Source organism: Myodes glareolus, chromosome 9 (assembly GCF_982192425.1).
Source record: "Myodes glareolus chromosome 9, mMyoGla1.1, whole genome shotgun sequence".
Taxonomy (NCBI): domain Eukaryota; kingdom Metazoa; phylum Chordata; class Mammalia; order Rodentia; family Cricetidae; genus Myodes; species Myodes glareolus.
The window spans coordinates 75,783,578-75,804,048 of NC_142034.1; the positions used below are offsets into that span (position 1 = coordinate 75,783,578).

The 20,471-nt window shown below is 43.0% G+C and overlaps 1 protein-coding gene and 1 pseudogene across 1 annotated transcript; both read right to left on the reverse strand.

Moving 5' to 3' along the window:
- Positions 1-6: 6 nt before the first annotated feature.
- On the reverse strand, positions 7-15,519 carry LOC148120993 (uncharacterized). The gene is made up of 3 exons (XM_087910685.1): positions 15,147-15,519; positions 11,490-12,722; positions 7-1,421 (listed from the first exon to the last, which is right to left on the reverse strand). The coding sequence occupies exons 2-3, from the start codon at positions 12,699-12,701 to the stop codon at positions 117-119; spliced, it is 2,517 nt and encodes an 838-aa protein (XP_087766811.1). The 5' UTR covers positions 12,702-12,722; positions 15,147-15,519; the 3' UTR covers positions 7-116.
- A 1,881-nt stretch (positions 15,520-17,400) lies between these two features.
- LOC148120994 (phosphoglycerate mutase 1-like) lies at positions 17,401-18,861 on the reverse strand (annotated as a pseudogene).
- Positions 18,862-20,471: the final 1,610 nt, after the last annotated feature.

Genomic DNA, 20,471 nt, shown 5'->3' on the forward strand with positions numbered 1-20,471 from the left:
CTTCAGCTTGCCACAGTCTCTGAAAGAGGAGAACCCTCTGGTTTTTCATAGAAAATGTTTGCTGCTTCAAAGTAGCTCATAAGTCAGTGACCAAAGCCAGCCCGCAGGTAAGTGCCTCATAGCTCCATCGCTGCTTCCCAGTATTCTGGGGGGTCAGTCAGCTTCTCTGATAAAAACTCCTCCTTATTGAGAAGAGTCTTGGCGTCACTTGCCACGGTATCAATGAAGAGATTTTTCAAATAGAAAGTCTTTCTAAAGTAAATGCCTGTGGCAAGTGGTCCCCCAGTAACAGAGGAAACATATTCAATGTATTTCCATAGTTTTTCTTCTAAGGACATGTCGTTGGTCCTTGTTAGCAAACGGAGAGACTTAAGGTGTGCCTTGATTTCATTGACAGACACGTGAAAATCCTTGGCAATATTTTCCAGTGAGGCATCATCCAGCCCAAAGTAGGACCTGTAGAGGTCCAAGGTCTCCTCTACCTTCTGGATCTTATCTAGGACCAAGCCCCCAAATGGAATGGTGGCCCAAGCTCCAGCCTTCAAGGCCTCCAGCCAGATCTTCTGTTTCAGGAAATCCCTCTTCCGGTCAATGGCAGTCTCAGTAACACTGTGCAAGGACAGCATGAAGATATGGCGCTTGTGGGCTGGGAGCTCGCTCAGTAGGGTGGTCTCCAGCTCTGGGAAGTCAAAGTCGGACACATCAAAGTTAGAGACCAAGAAAACTGGGGACTCACTGGAGAGAGTCTCCTGGAGATGCCTTGAACAGTCACCTCGGATTTTCTTTAAGACGCTGTCTCTATTGAAAATCTTAGGTTTACTCCTCTGTTCATTACTTACATCTTGATCTATCTTGGTTCGGACAAAGTAGAACTTTGTATTCATCTTGGCGATGGCTTTGGCCAGATGGGCATCAGTGTCTTTGAAGCGTGTAGCCGAGATAATGACGAAGAAGTCATACTCACCAAACTTCATTTCCGTTAGGTAGTTTTGGGGAGGGAACGATGTGGACCCAATGCCAGGCAGGTCCCATATTGTCACCATAGGAAGTTTTGGGTGTGGGTATGGAGTTCTCTCCATGGTTGTCTCTACCACCCCAGTGGGAGCTGCACCTTCCTCTTCATCCCACACTCCCCTCAGGGCATTGATAAAGCTGGATTTGCCTGCCCCTGTTTCTCCTGTCACTGCAATGTTCAGTGGGGCTCTGTCGATGTTTCTCAGAGCATTGCTGATTGCAGAAACCGCTCCTGAAAGGTTCTTATTCTCCAGGTGGGATTCAATCAAGGTGATGGTTTCCTCAGAGAGGATTTTGCTTTCCTTCTTGAAGTTCTTAAAAAAATTTTCAAAGCTGGATGCCAAAAGCTGAGCTGTTGAAGGAGAGGGTCTGGAAGGCTTGCATGCAGCTGTGCCCAGGAGAAGATGCTGAAGAGAGGAGAGAAGAGAGACATTGCAATTATGAGTGCAGCAGAGCAGGGCCTAGGGCTTTGCTGCTTCAGTAAAGCAGGACTTCATCCTCTGTGCCCTTTAGAGGCAGACACCCCTTTCTTTCCGTCCCTGGCTGCTGGCTCGATTTCTGGCCGGCGTGTCAAATGCCCTCTTTCTCATGCTCTACTTCTATGGATTCCCTCTTTCCTTGCTATCTGATTTAAGGTCCACTTATTCTATACAATTACCTTCCCGTGTGTTTATATCTTATCTACAATTACCTTCAAATTCTGCGTACTCTTTTTAAAGTTACCATCCGTACAATGTAAAAACCCAATGGTCAGAGATCAGCAGCCTATCAAATCCTCAAGCAGCATCTCTCCTGGAAAGGTTCCCTGCCTCTTGTGAGCTCACAAGCATTGCTCTTAGACCTCATGTCCTCTGCTACCTTAGCACAGCTCTCCCGGCTTCTCTTGGGAGGAGTGTGAATGAAGGGAGAAGGGACATGAGGTGGGGAGTGGGCAAGATTCATTACGTGTCCCACAGGGAGGTGGACACATCACTACCCAGGTGTAATGGACTTTGTTGTAGCCGTAAAAAAGGTGGAAATTGCTTGGTCTGTGGGGTTCTTGGACTACCAGGAGTCCCTGTTCCTGTGCTGAGGAGATCAATTCAGACTGGTGAGTGTGTCCCACCCTGGGACAGATGGTCCGAGAAAGGAGCACAGGGCCCCTCCAACTCATGCTGCAGGGGCTTCTTTGTTCCACATGACCCTGCCTCCCCCAAGCCTGCCCTATTGTCTGCGAGGTCCTTGACCCAGAAACAGTTTCTGCTCCTGCACTGAGGAGATCCACCCAGAGAGTCAGTCACAGCATAGATTGGACCTAGACACCAAGACTCTCCTGGCTGCATTTGAAGGAAGAGACAGGCAGGCGCCAATGCAAGAATTCCTCTAACAATCTGAAAAACAACATGATAACACCAGAATCCAGTGAACACACAACAGTAAAACTTGAACACTCTAATACAGAAGAAGTAGAAGAAATAGACTTTAAACATAACATTATGAAAGTGGTAGAGTCCCTTAAACAGGATGTGAAAAACTCCCTTAAAGAAATGGATGAGAAGAATAACAAAAAGGTTGAAGAAATGAATAAATCCCTCAAAGATACCCTAGGAAACCAAGAAAAAGCAATCAAACAGGTAATGGAAACAGTTCAAGACTTGAAAAATGAAATGGAGGTAATGAAGAAACCAAACCGACGGATGGCTGGATATGGAAAATTTGGGTAAACAAACAGGGACTACAGAGACAAGTATAACCAACAGAATACAAGAGATAGAAGAAAGAATCTCAGGTGCTGAAGGTACTGTACAGGAAATAAATTCATTGATCAAAGAGAAAAGGTATATCCAACAAATTCTTGACACAAAACATCCAGGAAATCTGGGACACCATGAAAAGACCAAACCTAAGAATAATATGGGTGGAAGAAGCAGAAGAATTATCGCTCAAAGGCCCAGAAAATATACTCAACAAAATTATGGAAGAAAACTTTCCCAACCTAAAGAAGTATATTCCTATGAAGGTACAAGAAGCATAACAGAACACCAAAAAGACTGGATCAAAAAAAATCCCCTCGTCATATAATAATCAAAACAGAAAACATACAGAATAAAGAAAGAATATTAAGAGCGGCAAAGGAAAAAGGTCAAGTAATATATAAAGGTAAATCTATCAGAATTACACCTGACTTCTCTATGGAAACCATGAAAGTCAGAAGGTTTTGGATAGATGTGCTGCAGAAACTAAGAGACCATGGATGAAAGCCCAGACTACTATACCCAGCCAAGCTTTCTTTCACCATCAATGGAGAAAACAAGGTATTCCAAGATAAAAAAAAAAAATTTAAACAATACGTAGCCACAAACCCAGCCTTACGGAAAGTAATAGGAGGAAAATCACAACCCAAGGAACCCAAAAACACCCACAATAACTTAGACATCTGATAACCCTCCGCAAGCACAACCCAAAGAAGGGAAACACACAAACTTTACCACCAAAATAAAGAACTAAATAACCAGAGTTAACAATCACTGGTCATTAATCTCACTTAATATCAATGGTCTCAATTCACCTATAAAAGGCACAGGTTAAGAGAATGGATGCAAAAGCAGGACCCAACATTCTGATGCTTACACGAAACACCTCCACCAAAAAGACAGACATTTACTCAGAGTAAAGGGCTGCGAAAAGGTTTTTCAATCAAATGGACCTAAGAAACAAGTGGGTGTGGCTATTCTAATATCTAACAAAATTGACTTCAAACTAAAATCAATCAGAAGAGATGGAGATGGACACTTTATACTCATAAAAGGAACAATTCATCAGGATGAAGTCTCAATCCTGAATATCTATGCCCCTAATATAAAAGCACCATATATGTAAAAGAAACATTACTAGAACTCAAGACAGTCATCAAACCACACACACTAATAGTAGGAGACTTCAACACACCTTTCTCACCAATGGACAAGTCAACCAGACAGAAATCTAACAAAGAAATAAGAGAACTAATGGAGGTAATGAATCAAATGGACTTAACAGACATCTATAAAACATTCCACCCAAATAGGAAAGAATATACCTTCTTCTCATTATCTCATGGAACATTTTCGAAAATTGATCACATACTTGGTAACAAAGCAAACTTCCACAGATACTAAAAAGTTTTAATAACCACCTGTGTCTTATCAGATTACCATGGAATAAAGTTAGAATTTAACAACAATTCTACCCCCAGAAAGCCTACAAACTTCATGGAAACTGAACAGTCAACTACTGAACCATCCCTGGGTCAGGGAAGAATTAAAAAAAGAAATTAAAGTCTTCCTTGAATTCAATGAATAAAGACACAACATACCCAAACCTATGGGACACTATGAAAGCAGTGCTAAGAGGAAAGTTCGTAGCAATGAGTGGAGAAAAAAAACTCACATTAGAGACTTAACAGCACACCCAATAGCTCTAGAAAAAAAAAAGAAGCAGACTCACCCAGGAGGAGTAGAAGACTGGAAATAATCAAGCTGAGGGCTGAAATCAACAAAATAGAAACACAGAAAACAATCCAAAGAATCAATGAAACAAAGAGCTGCTTCTTTGAGAAAGTCAACAAGATTGACAAACCTTTATCCAAACTAATCAAAATGCAGAGAAAGAACGTGCAAATTAACAAGATCAGAAATGAAAAGGGGAACATAACAACAGACACTGAGAAAATTCTGAAAATCATTAGGTCTTACTACAAAGGCCTATATGCCACAACGTTGGAAAATGTAAAAGAAGTGGACTTGTTTTTAGATAAATACCATATACTACAATTAAATTAAGACCAGGTGAACAATTTAAATAGACCTATAAGTCGTGAGGAAATAGAAGCTGTCGTAAAAAGCCTCACAACCAAAAAAAGCCCAGGACAAGATGGTTTTAATGCAAAGTTTTACCAGAAATTCCGAGAGCTGATACATATACTCCTCAAGATGTTTCATATAAAAGAAACAGAAGAGTCATTGCCAAACTCTTTTTATGAAGCTACAGTTACCCTGATAACAAACCCACACAAAAACTCAACAAAGATAGAGAATTACAGACCAGTCTCACTCATGAACATCAATGAAAATTCTCAATAAAATATTGGCAAACCGAATCCAAGAACACATCAAAAAAATAATCCATTATGATCAAGTAGGCTTCATCCCAGAGATATAGAGCTGGTTCAACATACAAAAATCTATCAAGGTAATATATCATATAAATAAACTCAAAGAAAAAACATATGATTATTTCATTAGATGCTGAAAAAGCATTTGACAAAATTCAACACCCCTTTATGATAAAGGTCTTGGAGAGGTTAGGGATACAAGGATCATATCTAAATATAATAAAAGCAATATACAGCACACCAACAGTTAATATCAAATTAAATGGAGTGAAACTCAAAGCCATTCCACTAGAAGCAGGAACAAGACAAGTCTGTCCACTCTCACCATATCTCTTCAATATAGTGCTTGAAGTTCTAGATATAGCGATAAGACAACGTAAGTAGATCAAGGGGATTTGAATCAGACAGGAAAAAGTCAAACTTTCATTTGCAGATGATATGATTGTGTACATCAGTGACCCCAAAAACTCTTCCAAAGAACTCCTACAGCTGATAAATACCTTCAGTGATGTGGCAGGATACAAGATCAACTCAAAAAAATCAGTAGCCCTTCTATATACAAAAGATAGAGAAGCAGAGAGGGAAATCGGAGAAACTTCACCTTTTACAATAGCCACAAATAGCATAAAGTATCTTGGGGCTACACTAACCAAGGAAGTGAAAGATCTATTTGACAAGAACTTTAAGGCTTTGAAGAAAAAATTGAAGAGGACACCAGAAAATGGAAGGATCTCCCATGCTCTTGGATGGGTAAGATAAACATAGTAAAAATAGCAGTTCTGCCAAAGGCAATCTATAAATTCAATGCAATCCCTATCAAAATCCCAACAAAATTCTTCACAGACCATGAGAGAACAATAATCAACTTTATATGGAAAAATAAAAAACCCCAGGATAGCCAAAACAATCCTACACAATAAAGGAACTTCTGGAGACATTACCGTCCCTGAATTCAAACTCTATTACAGAGCTACAGTAATGAAAACAGCTTGGTATTGGCATAAAAACATAGTCGTTGACCAATGGAATCAAATCGAATATCCGGACATTCACCCACAAACCTATGAACACCTGATTTTCGACAAAAGAGCTAAAAGTATACAATGGAAGAAAGAAAGCATCTTCAACAAATGGTGCTGGCATAACTGGATGTCAACCTGTATAAGAATGAAAATAGATCCATATCTATCACCATGCACAAAACTCAAGTCCAAATGGATCAAAGACCTCAATATAAATCCAACCATACTGAACCTGATAGAAGAGAAAGTGGGAAGTAGATTGCAACACATGAGCAAAGGAGACCACTTCCTACATATAACCCCAATAGCACAGACAACAAGAGCAACAGTGAATAAATGGGACCTCCTGAAACTGAGAAGCTTCTGTAAAGCACAGAACACTGTAATTAAGACAAAAAAGCAACCTACTGAATGGGAGAAGATCTTCACCAACCCCGCATCAGACAAAGGTCCAATCTCCAAAATATATAAAGAACTCAAGAAGCTGGACTATTCTAATTAACTCAATTAAAAAATGGGGTACTGAACTGAAAAGAGAATTCTCATCAGACGCAGTTCAAATGCCCAAAAGACACTTAAGGTCTTGTTCAACCTCCTTAGCAATCAGGGAAATGCAAATCAAAACAACTTTGAGATACGATCTTACACCTGTCAGAATGGCTAAAATCAAAAACACCAAAGATAGCCTATGCTAGAGAGGATGTGGAGTAACGCAAACACTCATTCATTGCTGGTGGGAATGTAAACTTGTGCAACCACTTTGGAAATCAGTGTGGCAGTTTCTCAGGAAACTGGGAATCAGCCTACCTCAGGTTCCAGCAATACCACTCTTGGGAATATACCCAAGAAATGCTCAATCATACTACAAAAGCATTTGTTCAACTATGTTCATAGCAGCATTATTTGTAATAGCCAGAACCTGGAAACAACCTAGATGCCCCTCAATGGAAGAATGGATAAAGCAAGTGTGGAATATATATACACATTAGAGTATAATGTATACTGCTGAGTACTGCTCAGCGGTAAAAAACATTGATATCTTGAACTTTGCATGTAAATGGATGGAAATAAAAAACACTATCCTGAGTGAGATAACCCAGACTTAAAAAGATGGATATGGTATGTACTCAGTCATTAGTGGACTCTAGCCATAAACAAAGTACATTGAGCCTATAATTCGTAAGTCTAGAGAAGCCAAATAACAAGATGAACCCAAAGAAAAACATATACAGATCCTCCTGGAAATTGGAAGGAAACAAGATTGCCAGGCAAAAGTTGGAAGCATAGGGGTGGGGGTAGGAGTAGAGGTGGGGATGGGAGAAGGGGAGAGGGGGAGAGAGAAGGGAGAGAGGAAAGACTGGAGAGAGTTTGGGGGAGTGGGAAGGTCCAGATGGAGGAAGGGCAGATATAGGAGCAGGGAAGAAGATATCTACATTAAGGGAGCCATTTTAGGGTTGGCAAGAGACTTGGCTCTAAAGGGGATCCTAGGTGTCCACTGGGATGTCCCCAGCTAGGTCCTTGGGCAGCGGAGCAGAGGGTGCCTGAACTGGTCTTGCCCCACTCTCACACTGATGATTATCTTGAATATCACCATAGAATCTTTGTCCAGCGATGGATGAAGATATAGACAGAGAACTCATCAGAGCAACGGACTGAGCTCCCAAGGTCTACTTGAAGAGCAGAAGGAGGGAGAACATGAGCAAGGAAGTCAGGACCATGAGCGGTTGATCCACCCACTGAGACAGTGTGCCTGTTCTAATGGGAGCTCACCAAATCCAGCTGTACCGGGTCTGAATGAGCACTGGGACTTGTTTCTACTGCATGTATGGCTTTTGGGGACGCTAGTCAATTTGGATGCAAAGCTTCCTAGGCCTGGATATAGTGGGGAGGTCCTTGGACTATCCACAAAACAGGGTTCCCTGCCTTCTTTTAAGGAGGGAGGAGGAGGAAGGAGGGGGAGGGAGGAAGTGGGAGGGGAAAGAGAGGAGGGGAGGAAGTGTAAACTTTTGAATGGAAAAAAAAGGTGGAAATTATGGCATTTGTAGGAAAGTGGATGTATCTGGAGATAATCGTATTAAGTCAGTTAAACCAGCCTCAGAAAGAGAAATATATTTTGTTATTCATGAATCTTAGATTTTATATAGATACATAGTTACATACGTATGTATGGTATGAAAGGGGAAGAGAAACTGTCTCAGGAACAAAGGGATTAATGGGGGCTATACTTAGCACAAAGGATGTGCTTGTTTAACAACTTAAAATGGATATATTTTTTAAAATTATTAGTAAGGAGATATCTCTGTTATTCCTTATTTTCAACAGGGCTTTGGGGACAGCCTCAGCAGTAAGCAAATTCCCCATGTGTCCCTGTTTTCAAGTGTTTGGTCTCTAAACAACTAACCAGTCAAACAACCAACAAAACCAAAATCCCAAACTGCATACAGAGAGAGAGAGAGATCAAAGAGGATACTACAAAAATGTGTCCTCATTTTCTTAAACTTAAGAAACCTGAAGAACTGAATTCCCATCAAACCCCTTCCCCAACAAAGATTCAGTACTTAAGGCAGAATAGACAGGGTAAGCTCAGACAGGTTTCTGTCAGGAAGCCACACATGCTTCCCTTAAATGTCCACAGATTTCATATTTTGGACTCTATATGTCACATCCAGTTTCTGTCACATACTTACAGTTTATTATGATCTTACAAGGATATTAAAACTCTTTTTAATTCATGAATTCTGCAAAACCAGACTTCATGATAGCTTTGAGTGTAGATCCACGTTTATCAATTCTGATCCTAAAGATACCAGAGCTTTGGGAAAAGGTGCAGATCTACACACTTGTATCCTTTTTCTTTTGATGTTAGAAACACAGACAGGGCTTTGGAATTGCAGTTGGAACGGAAGATAAATGCAGGCAATCCTGAGAGACTGGCTTCATATTGCTCTAATATTCTGGCGTACAATAACTCAATACAGAAGCTTCAGTTATACAAAATTCTGTTTGTGATTCTGCCAATCACCTTGTTGGAAGCCATGTCACCAGTAACAGTAAGGGAAAGGGGACACATCATTACAGATCCTACAGTCTTTCGGAGTAATATATGAAAATATCAAAACTCTCAGGTGAATAACTTGAACTGTTGTGTATGAAGCTGCATGCGTGTGTGCAAGTGCACATGTATGTAGTATGAGTCCTAGGGGTCTACCTGTCTCTGCCTCTCCAGTGCTGGAACTCTGCCCACAACTGATTGACAAGTAAGAACAATGCTTAGGAACTCCTGGTCATTGTGGCTACAGAAATGAATATAAATTCATGTATGATGCATTTCTTACACTGTACTATTTATGTCACAGTTACTTGTAATGCATGAGAGTCCACAGTCTTATGTGACCAGCTGAGACAATGATTCTCTACAATTCTGACATGGAATGGACTGAGACAAAACTCACTAAATGCCACCAGAATGAAGACATAGCACCTACACTGTGATGGTCAGCAGGAAATAAACCCAACATCACCTAACAAGCAGACCTCCTAAGACACATTATCTGGAGAAGTTGCTTAGTACAGATAACCTATTAAGTAGTAGAGATTTCCTCTGAGAACAAGAACTGTTACACAGAACATAAGAGTTATTAAAAATGGCAAAGTCAGTAATACATAGAAAGGATCATAATTCTCTAATAAAAGATTCTGAAGAAATTGAATTGGATGAAGTTCTTCTTAAATATTTTGAAAATAATGACAAAAAATCCAGTCAGATGAGAGGGAGAAGAAATGTTAAAGGAGGAAATGCATAGGGTGAGTAATAGAGTCTATATGATAAGAAGGAGAAGAAGGGACTCTGGGGGGGAAAAGGGAGCTAGCCGGACAATCACAAGGGCATGGTGGAGGGCAGGAGGGTAATGGGTAAGAACATATGAATGAATAAGAACATATCAGAATGAAAGAGAATTATAATGGCACACTTGTATGGAAATGCCATGATTTAACCCATTATGTTGTATATGAACCAAAACAATACTAAGAAACAAGAAAAAAAAAACCTCATCAAGGTCCAACATAATACTGATGAATTAAAATGTAAAATTTTACTTAGAAAGTCAGAAATGTGAAATTTTGAAAGAAACCTTGAAAGACCGTTTATAATAGACAGAGATAGACACACACAGCAGGTAGGAAGAAAAGGAGAGAGGAAAGGAAAGGAAAGGAAAGGAAAGGAAAGGAAAGGAAAGGAAAGGAAAGGAAAGGAAAGGAAAGGAAAGGAAAGGAAAGGAAAGGAAAGGAAAGGAAAAGAAGGGAGCAATCAAATTTCAATAATTAATCAATGAGTGGAATGCATTGAATAACGATAGCAAAACACTCATGAAAAAAATCTCAAACAAAGCTATAAAAGATGCTCATAGTCCCATTTTCATAGCTTATAAACGTTAAATGTTGTCGAAGTGTTCATACCATACATAGTAATCTACAGACCCAATTAAATCTCATCTAAAACATCAGTGTCATTTAAAATAGAACTAGACTGTGGAATCATAAAATATACATGGAAACACAAAAGACAACAAATAGCCCAAACAGTATTGATCAAAACAACAGGGCGAGGAGGCATCAAAATATTTGCTTCCAGGAATATTTCAGAGCCACACTAAGTAGTAAAACAACAGAATGGAAACAGGTCCATAGACTAATCAACTGACCAGAATAAAGGACCCAGAAATGTCTCCATACATGTACAGCCACCTGGGGGCAACTACAGTCAATCAACATCTCAGTGAAGCTTCCTAAACTAAACAAAGGGCACAGTGTTTGACAAGCAGAACTGGACAAACTGGACATCAGGCAAGACTAAAACTTGACCCGTATCTTTCACTCTATACAAAAACCAACTCAATTGGCCAATGAGCTTGATATAGGAAGGGAAATTTGAAGTTCCTAAAGGGAAATGTATATGATAAACTTCATCAGAACATCAGGACAAAGGGACCCATAGCGTAGGAAACAAAAGCAAGCTGGCAATGAGGATTCCATCTAATATAAAATTTTGTCTAAAACAAAGCAAATAAACAGTAATTTTACAGTAATGGGACAATTTGTAGGAAAAACCTTACGAGTGCATCCTGCAACAGCCTCAACCAGAGAGACCATAAGATCTCAACAGGTGCAGAAAATGAACTTGACAATATCATCAGGGTCACCGTGAAGCATGTCAACAAAGTGCAGTAGAAAGGTTCTTCCTGGAACAACTGTGGAAAACACTGTTTTGTTGCTCTGATGCCTCCCAATATAGAGAGGCTTTAGAGTTGAAAAGAACTTACCTTCCCTGTGAAAAGCTCTTCTTTGCTAAGAAGAATTTTAACATCATTTGCCACAGTGTCAATGGAGAAATTGTGCAAGTTCAAAGTCTTTGAAAAGTAAGAATGGCTAATGTACTCCGAAAGTTTATCTGTTAAGGATTTACCCTCCTCGTCTGAGAACAAATGTGGAGACTTAATGTTCTCCTTGAGTTCCTCCAGGGCCACGTGCAAATCCTCAGCGATGTTTTCCAGGGATGCCTCATCCAGGCCAAAGGAAGATCTGTAGAGGTTCAAAGTCTCTTCCAACATCGCTATGTCATTTTTGGTCAAGCCCTTAAATGATATGGTGATCCATGCTCTTGGCATTACAGATTCCTTCCAGACCTCCTGCTTCAGTGTGTCCCTCTTCTGGTCTACTGCAGACTGTGTAACAACTGACAAAGTGAGCATGAAGATGTGACGTTTCTGGGCTGGGAGCTCCCTCAGAAGGGTGTCCTCCAGCTTTGGGAAGTCAAAGTCAGACACATCAAAGTTAGAGACTAAGAAGACTGGAGGCTCCTGCTGGGTCACTTCCTTAAGTATACTTGAGATGGAATTTCGAATCTGCTTTAAGGTGTTCTCTCTATTGAATCTCTGAGGACTACACTGTTTTTGAACCATTAGATCATGATCTGTGTGGGTTCGAACAAAATAGAAACGTCTTTTCACTTGCACAATGACTTTGGCAAGTTCTGCGTCATTGTGTTTAAAGCGTCCAGAAGAGACAATAATGAAGAAGTCATACTCCTCAAACTTGATTTTCTTCAGATAATCATGTGGTTGGAAGGCAGTGGACCCGATGCCTGGCAGGTCCCATAGCGTCACACTGGGAACCTTGGAGTATGGGTATGCTGTTCTCTCAGTGGTGGTACATGTCACTCCGGTGGAAGCAGCCGCACCCTCTTCATCAGGCCCCACTCCCTGTAGAGCATTGATGAGACTGGATTTTCCAGCCCCAGTCTCCCCCATCACTGCAATGCTCAGTGGGGCTTTCTCAATGTCACTCAGAGCATCGCTGATAGCAGAAACTGCTCCCCGCAGGTTCCCGTCCTCTAGGTATGATCCAATCAAGGTGATTAATTCCTGAGACATGATTTTGGTTTCCATCTTGAAATTGTGAAGATTTGTGTCAAGGCTGGAGGTCAAATCAGGCTCCTCCTTCTGAGGGGGTGTAGAAGAGGAGGTCTGACCCATGACTGATAACAGTTGATGGTACTAAGGGAGGAAAGAACCAGGAAGGTCAAAGAATTAGTTCAGAAGGTGCATGCCAACGGGAAAGCAGAGTCCCTGTAACCACCCACATTATAAATGGGGTCTTTCCCCTTTTAATCAAATGCTCAGGACTCAACTGCATTTACTTCCAGCCTGATTGTATATTTTGTCTTGACTGAGACTCCTTTACCCTTGACCATTTTCCTCTTTGAAGCACGTTTAGTTCGTCAAGATAAATTCAGACCTACACCACCAGCACTAAGGAGGTCGTGCTATGGATCACATGGTGTGTCATCATTCACCAAAACAGAAAAGTTCTTAAAGTTCCGTTTGAAATTGCAAAAGATCTCAGACAGAGAAAGCAATGCCAAGGCGGGGAAGAAGTTGAGGCCATCACTGTTCTTGGTCTCAAGTTATGTTCCAGAACCACAGTAACACAAGCAACCTTTGTGAGCCCCTAGCAGTTGTCACCCCAGCTTCACTTCTAAATGGCTGCCATTTCTCAGGAATGATCTGTCCCTGACTTCAAAACATTCAGACAGAGGCTCTGATGCTCAGAATTTGTCACTTGGCCTGCCTCACACACGCAACTATCCGAACCAGGTATCAGTGGGATTGCTGGGAAGCACAGAATAGAACCCCATGACCACGGAAGATTTTCAAAAGGAAGCGACATCTAAGCAAGGTGTCGAATGCTGTGTGGAGCAGGCTGGGTGAATGGAAAGTGCAGGAGTGAAGAAAGCACGTGCGGGGAGACAAAGATGGCGCCCTGTGGTGCCTCTGGAGAACTGCCAGTCGACCTGTGGCTGGAACAAGGAGTTCAAATTCAGAAGAGAGGAGAAAGAGTGGATGGCAATCGAGGGTTCATTTGAGCGATTCAATAGTGAGAGACGGTGCCACTTAGGGACACCTGGAATGAGGCAGCATACAAAGTGGAAGAAATCCAGAATCTGGGAGCAGCATTTTTTCAGGTTCCGACTGACACCCACAGCAGGGAATCCATTTGACACAGCACCCAATGCATGCACACTCATAGCACCATGGTATAAGAAAGAATTTTCTACTCAGTTGTGCAGTCTCTGTTGGTGTTCACTGAATTTTAAAAATTACATTATCTTCCCTTTTGGTCAACTTTAACAAATGTGTTGTACCTTATCCAATAAAAAAATATATATAAAATGAAGGCTATTAATGAATAGATTTCCTATGCTAGGCTCTAAATAGTTCTTGTTTCATGTAACTAATCTGAGCTTCCATCAAAGGACTCAGAGACAAAAAAAACAAAGTAGCCTAGTCTTTCTATATATGAAATATCACAGATTTTGAATGTTGAAAAAGTTCCTGCCATTACATATGTATATACATATTATGATAACAATTAAAGAATAGATGATTAATTGAGAGATGGGAAGAGACAGATTGAGGAGAGAGGAAACCCTGAGTGAGCTAGATGCAGTGTTCAGTGTTCATGCATGAAGTTCTCAAAAACAAAATACATTAAATGAGAAAAAGAGAATTTTGACATCCGAAAAAAAAATCTTGGTAATATTTGACCACTAAATGGAAAGTTTGAGAGAGAAATCAATGTGCTGATTTTTTACAGCAAAATAGTATATGCCTGCATGATCCTCAGGTCATACTGAGCATGGCACACTCTCTGAAGGGTTGGAAAAAGCCCAACCTCTGTAGTGTAATCATTGAAGGGGTTTCTGCCCTGCCAATAGAAATAGTTCCCTCAGTACAGGGAAAATAGTTGATCTGATCCAGAGAAAAAGACCACTTAGAGGCTTCCTCTTCAAAACCCAAAGACCTTCCTACTCTACAGGTGGCTCAGGTCCAGCTCATGACTTCTCACAGATTCACTGTACACCAGGCAATACCAGTGTGCATTCTGATCATAGGATTTTATCCCCATGGGGTAAATAAAATAGTGACAGTATAGGAGGCTGTGGTGGGACACGCCTTTAATCTCAGCACTAGCAGGAAGAGGTAGATAGATCTTGAGTTTGAGCCCAGCCTGATTTCATGTCCTAGACCAGCCAGAGGCACACAGAGGGATCCAGTTTTAGACAGAAACCAAAACAATGAAAACAACAAGCAGCCCCAAGAACAAAACCCGCCCCAAACAGAGTACAGCAGTGACTCTGAGGAATCTGCTCACACAGCTGCCCCCTTCTCCAGGCAGAAGCTCTCATCAGAAGAGCCACAGACCCAGGAATGTGCAGGAGATAGAAAAGGTTATTGCTGCCTCGTTGGTGGGTTGGGGTCCTCTGTGGTACAGAAGACAGAGAAGGGCCCAACCGTGAAAAATCCCTGAAGAAAATAAACCGGAATACAAGCTCCTCTGCCCTGGTACCAGGAATTCCCCTGCCATGTCATAAGTAAGGAGGATTTCTGGTCAAGCTGCACTTAGATTCCTTCACATACCTGTTCCCCGGTGATGAAGTGGGTGACCCTCCTGTGATGTCCCCTCTTCCCTGGGAACAAGGTCGCTGGGGTAGCTCTCTGTGGAGTCTTCTTAGCTAGGATGTCCAGCAACCAGACCGAATGCAGAGCGCTGGGTTTCTGGTGTTTTCGGAGAGCAGAACAGCTGGGAAGCAAAGGCTGATCTGCCCAGATTTCCTTCCAGATCCTGCTCCTCACAGTCTCTGCTCTCTGCTCTGCATTTCCTAGATCCCAATCCTGCCTCCTTGGCCCCTAAAGGGAGGGGCTGCAGTGAGGGTAGGGTTTGGTTTTGTTCTTTGAACTAAGGGGGGTTGATTTGCACAAATCAGCAAAACAGGTTTCACATCCTCCTTCTGAGAGGGAGGCGGAGCTCTGCTGAAGTGGCCCTAGTCCAAATCCAGGGTTTCCTGAGTGCTTGGGACCTTGGTAGCCGACTCCAGTGTTATCCTGTGCTCCCTGACACTGACCATTTTACTTCCCCACCTCAAAACCCTCTGTTCAGATGATGGCATCTATTGACTTTCACACCCAGGGATCCCGGGGTTCAGCGTTTGCAGACTCTTGCTGTAATCCCGCACCCTGTGCTGCTGTCCTGTTGACTGTCTCTCACTCAGGACCATTCTCCTTACTATGAGACAGTCTCCCTGGCTCAGACTTCACCAATCAGACAATGCTGCCCGGCAAGTGAGCTCCTAGCCACTCATGAAAATTTCCCCTGTGATGCCGAACACTATGTTTAGAGGATAATTTACTGTGGCTGTAAAAACAACATTGTATTCAGCTTCCAGAAGCCCTTAGGCAATTACTCCTGCTTTGAATGATACCTATACCGTTGGGCTACTCTTAAAACAACATTGATAATTGTTGTAAAATTCTTCACAACATCCAATTTTTCCTACAAGGTCACAAGATTAAACAGGGTAACTGCTAAGGTCTGCTTTTGTAGGAGCCGCTTCCTTGGGTGGCTGAGAGGCCTGCTGGACATCTCTCATAAAAATGAAGCCTTTCTCATACCCAGATAGGGTATTAGTTAATTTGGCTTCCCAAAATTAAAGCATCTTGACTTTTTCCTTCATAATCCTTTGACTAACAATAATCAGGAGTTTTACCTAGAGAAGTCTGTGGTTTGGATCCAGCCAGTACATCTTTCCTTTTTAAAAAATATAATAAAAGGCCTCTAATTTAATAAAACAAAAACTTGAACTAAAACCGAATCTCTGAAGAACCCCAGACCACAACACCACAAAGGAAAGTACTGGAGCAGGGGAGAGCCCTGAGTCAGACTTATGTCCCCCTAGTGTGTGTCCTTGTGGTTAGGGTGATTGTTCCTGGTGAGGTGGTGAGTGTTTGGCTAGAGTAGGTTTCAATTAATGACATCTTGGAGTCAGTTTAAGAGAGAGTGGAGTTGACTTCTCTGTGAGATCAGAAACTGGTATTCTCAAAAAGGATGGAGGAAAAGTTTCTCCTCAAACTGCAATGCCGGGGGTGGGAAACCAGGACAGAAAAGGAGCCATGCTGCTCTCAGAGATTCAGAGTGACTCTGAAGTTTACGACCCCTCAAGTACCTACAGGTAAGATCTTACTAGAAAGGGGGTAAAGAGGAGCAGAAGTGGATAACAAGCCGTTGGGGAGAGAAAGAGAAAGAGAAAGAAAGAGAGAGAGAGAGAGAGAGAGAGAGAGAGAGAGAGCGCACGCTCAGGTATGGGCAGACAGAACCCAGGGCTCTGACACAAACACTGCCCCAGGATCCTCAGCAGAAGCTCCACCAACTGAAGTCTCAAAATTGCACAGAGGTTTGGGCAATGTGACCCCTTGTTTTTTTATGTTTGTTTGTTTTTGGTTTTGCTTTTTATTGCACATCACTCCTTTATTATACTGATCTGGAAAAGAAGATTTAGTATGCCCAAAACAAGTTCTGAACCCACATGGTAGGGTCAAGCAGTTGGAACATGATTCAGATAGCGAAAGACAAAAAAAAAACCCTAGACGTGATCAAGGGGCACTTCCCCTCTACAGCACATGGCAGAGGGATCCTAACACACAGTAAGAGACACTCCTGTCCCTTGAGGACAAGGAGTTTATCCCACTTGATATGAGGAATGCCTTATTTTCTGGTGACCACATAGGACTATTTCAATCACCACTAGAAACCTCAGAGGGGTGTGTGTATATATGTACTTTTTTTGTTTCCGTAAAAGTAAATGTAACACACTTGACAGGATTGATCCCAACCTTCTGGGGCCAGCAGCTCCTTTAGGGTCAGAGAGGAAGGTAGTATCTTCTAAATCATCTTTTAAATGCAAGCTACTTTCACCTTCCACTGGAATGACCGGAAGAGTGCAGGACAGGCTCCAGGGACAAAACGTGGCTGCAGCTTCTCACTGGTCAGGCCACAACATGACTCCTCCCTGACCTCCTCCTAAAGCAGACCCTTGTAAACAAAGGACTAAGAAAACTGTAATTACTACTTCTCAACTCTCTCGGGAAGAGGAGCCATCCCTGGATGTGGACCAAGAACCTGCACCCTAGAGGTGTTACTCTGACTAGATTCTATGAAGGGAGTGGGTGCAGGGGATAATATACTAAAACAAAATGGGAGCCACGGGTCCCCATCTGCAGCTACAACTTAAGTTCCTAAACATGGAGTCAGTGACAGGTGCTGGAAAGAGAGCAGGAGGCAGAACAGGCAGGGAGGAGGGTCTTGGGGTAGAAGTCTGTCTGCTCACCTTCATTTCTTGGCCTTGCCCTGCGCGGCCACAGCTTCCATGGCTTTCCGCACGTACGGTCTCTTCATCTCCCAGGAACTGCATGGGTTTAACGGGCTTCAAGTTCTTGTCCAATTCATAGACAATGGGAATGCCAGTTGGCAGGTTCAGCTCCATGATGGCCTCTTCTCAGAGACCCTCCAGATGCTGGACGATCCCCCGAAGGCTGTTGCCATGGGTGGCAATCAGGACTCTCTTCCCCTCTTTGATCTGGGGGACAATCTCTTCATTCTAGAAGGGCAGTGCTCTGGCAATAGTGTCCTTTAGGCTCTCACAGGAGGGTGGCTGGTCCTCCGTAAGGTCTGCGTTCCTGCGATCCTTACTGCTGTTGCTGTAGAAGGGACGATCAGGCTCCACTGGCAGTGGTGGGACATCATAAGATTGCCTCCAGATCTTTACCTGTGCCTTACCATGCTTAGCGGCAATTTCTGCTTTATTGAGACCAGCCAGACCCCCATAGTGTCGCTCATTGAGGCGCCAGGTCCTGACCACTGGCAGCCACATCTGGTCAATGGCATTCAGGACTGTACAGAGGGTCCAGATTGCTCTCTTCTGCACGGAGGTGAAGCAGATGTCGAATTCATAGCCAGCATGTCGCAATGCCTGTCTGCCGCGCTTCACCTCCTCGTGGCCCGCCAGGCTCAGGTCGGCATAGTACCAACCACTGAAGCGGTTCTCTCGGCGCTCTCACCGGACCAGCTTGTAGGCGGCCATGGCTATAGGCAAGGGGATGCAGCAGAGACTGAGGCTCGCTGAGATTCGGCTCACAGCCTGTCCCACGCCCGCGCCTGCGCACTTAAGCCGTGACCCCTTGTTGTATAACAGTTTTCTCTGGGACTGAAACATTCCATTCTGCAGGGAAACTCATTAGGCAGAGAAGTAAACTCAAAATACCCTCAGGAAGTCCCTGAAACTGACTAGATTCACTAGACCCTTCCCTGACAGAGTAAGCAATAAAAGCTGAAGGTCTCTCCTAAAGTGATAAAGCTGAGCTGCAAAGAAAACCGTGAGTGCAGACCAGCTGCTGGACCTGTGCAAACCCCCCCAGGTGCCTGGAAGACGGTTAAGACAGGGCCACATGGAAAGGCCACACCGCACCCTGTTAGACTGCTCCAGGTTCCCTAGCTTTTGTGAGCTGTTCCTCATGCAGGGGTGGGCCTTGCTGATGTATCTGTCTTTGAGAATTTCTGGCTCCTGTAACGCTTCACACATATTCCAGTAAGTAATCCCAATAAAACTCACTGGCTCACCAAGCTGGATTTTGGTGGTGTCTGTGCAAGGAAACATACCGGCTCAGGACCCCCAAAACCAAGTTATCAGCACAAAGGAGATTTATTTGCCCCAGAGGGACAGAGGACAGGAAATAGAGACAAAGACCTGAGATAAAGGAAGAGGGAGAAGAGGGAGGGAACAAGGGAAAGAGGCCAGGGGAGTTTGTCCTGGAGGGACAAAGGACTGCCTCTGGGTAAAGAGAGGCAGATGTGGCACATCGGCAAATGGTGGTTTATAAAGGGAAAATGGAAAACTCCATGTTAGGATGAAGTGTGTGTTTGATTTTAGTTGGGTCTGTTAATTAGGGGAGACAAAGTGGCTTCTGATTACTGGGCTTTGATAGTCAGCCTCAGGAGGAGGAAGTGGCCAACTAAGGGAAAAGACCTTGGTGGCTAGCTTTAGGAATGTAACCTAATGGTTTTTAGTGATGCAGAGGGCATGGGAGTTAAGGGCAAAGCCTGCCAGAACCTCACTCATCTGGCTTGAGCTGGCCAGAGTCCCTTCAGTCCTGTACCTTGGTCTGTCATGGGCTCCCTATCTGGGATGAGCAGATGTGTGTGTTGTGTCCGCCCACAACACCCACTGTGCTGCTTTTCACTCTGACCATCTCCCTTTGCTCATTCATGATTCAATCTATGTCATCTCTAGGGCTCACTGCCACTTCCCTGGGAAACTTGACCTGTGCCCCATGATCTACCCCATACAATCCTATCCTCTCCTTCACCAAAAGACGAGATCCACATGTTTAAAATATCCAAGGAATCTATTTTGGTATCTATGACGCTTGGTACCCAGACTCCTCTCTTTCAGGCTCTACCACGCCTATGTTCCTAGCACCTGATTCTCCCGATTCATCTAGCGAGGGGTAGGGGTGAGCCTCAGGCCCCAGCAGTCCTCTAGCTCACAGTAATAATGGTGACACCTACCCGTACTGAGCAAGGACTCTGGCCACCTTTTATCTTATTTCTTTTCTTTTTTAAAAATCAGTCGAGATTAACATCACCCATAAGAGTTTATGTCTTGTCTTAAGTCACTGAAGTTGATTCGCATTGACACACATCTTTCTCAGTCTCTCCACTTCTGAGTTCTGCAGCGTCTTCGTTAGAAGGTAGACAAAGTGTCAGAGCTTACATGCACAGGCTTTCAGAAGTACAGCTTTGAAAGGTCTGCACCATTTCCTGCTCTGAGGAGCATAACAGGAAGTGGTTATAACCCAGCATGGCTGTGGGATGACTCATAACCGACCCTGCTGCACTAAGTGCTGGGTGGA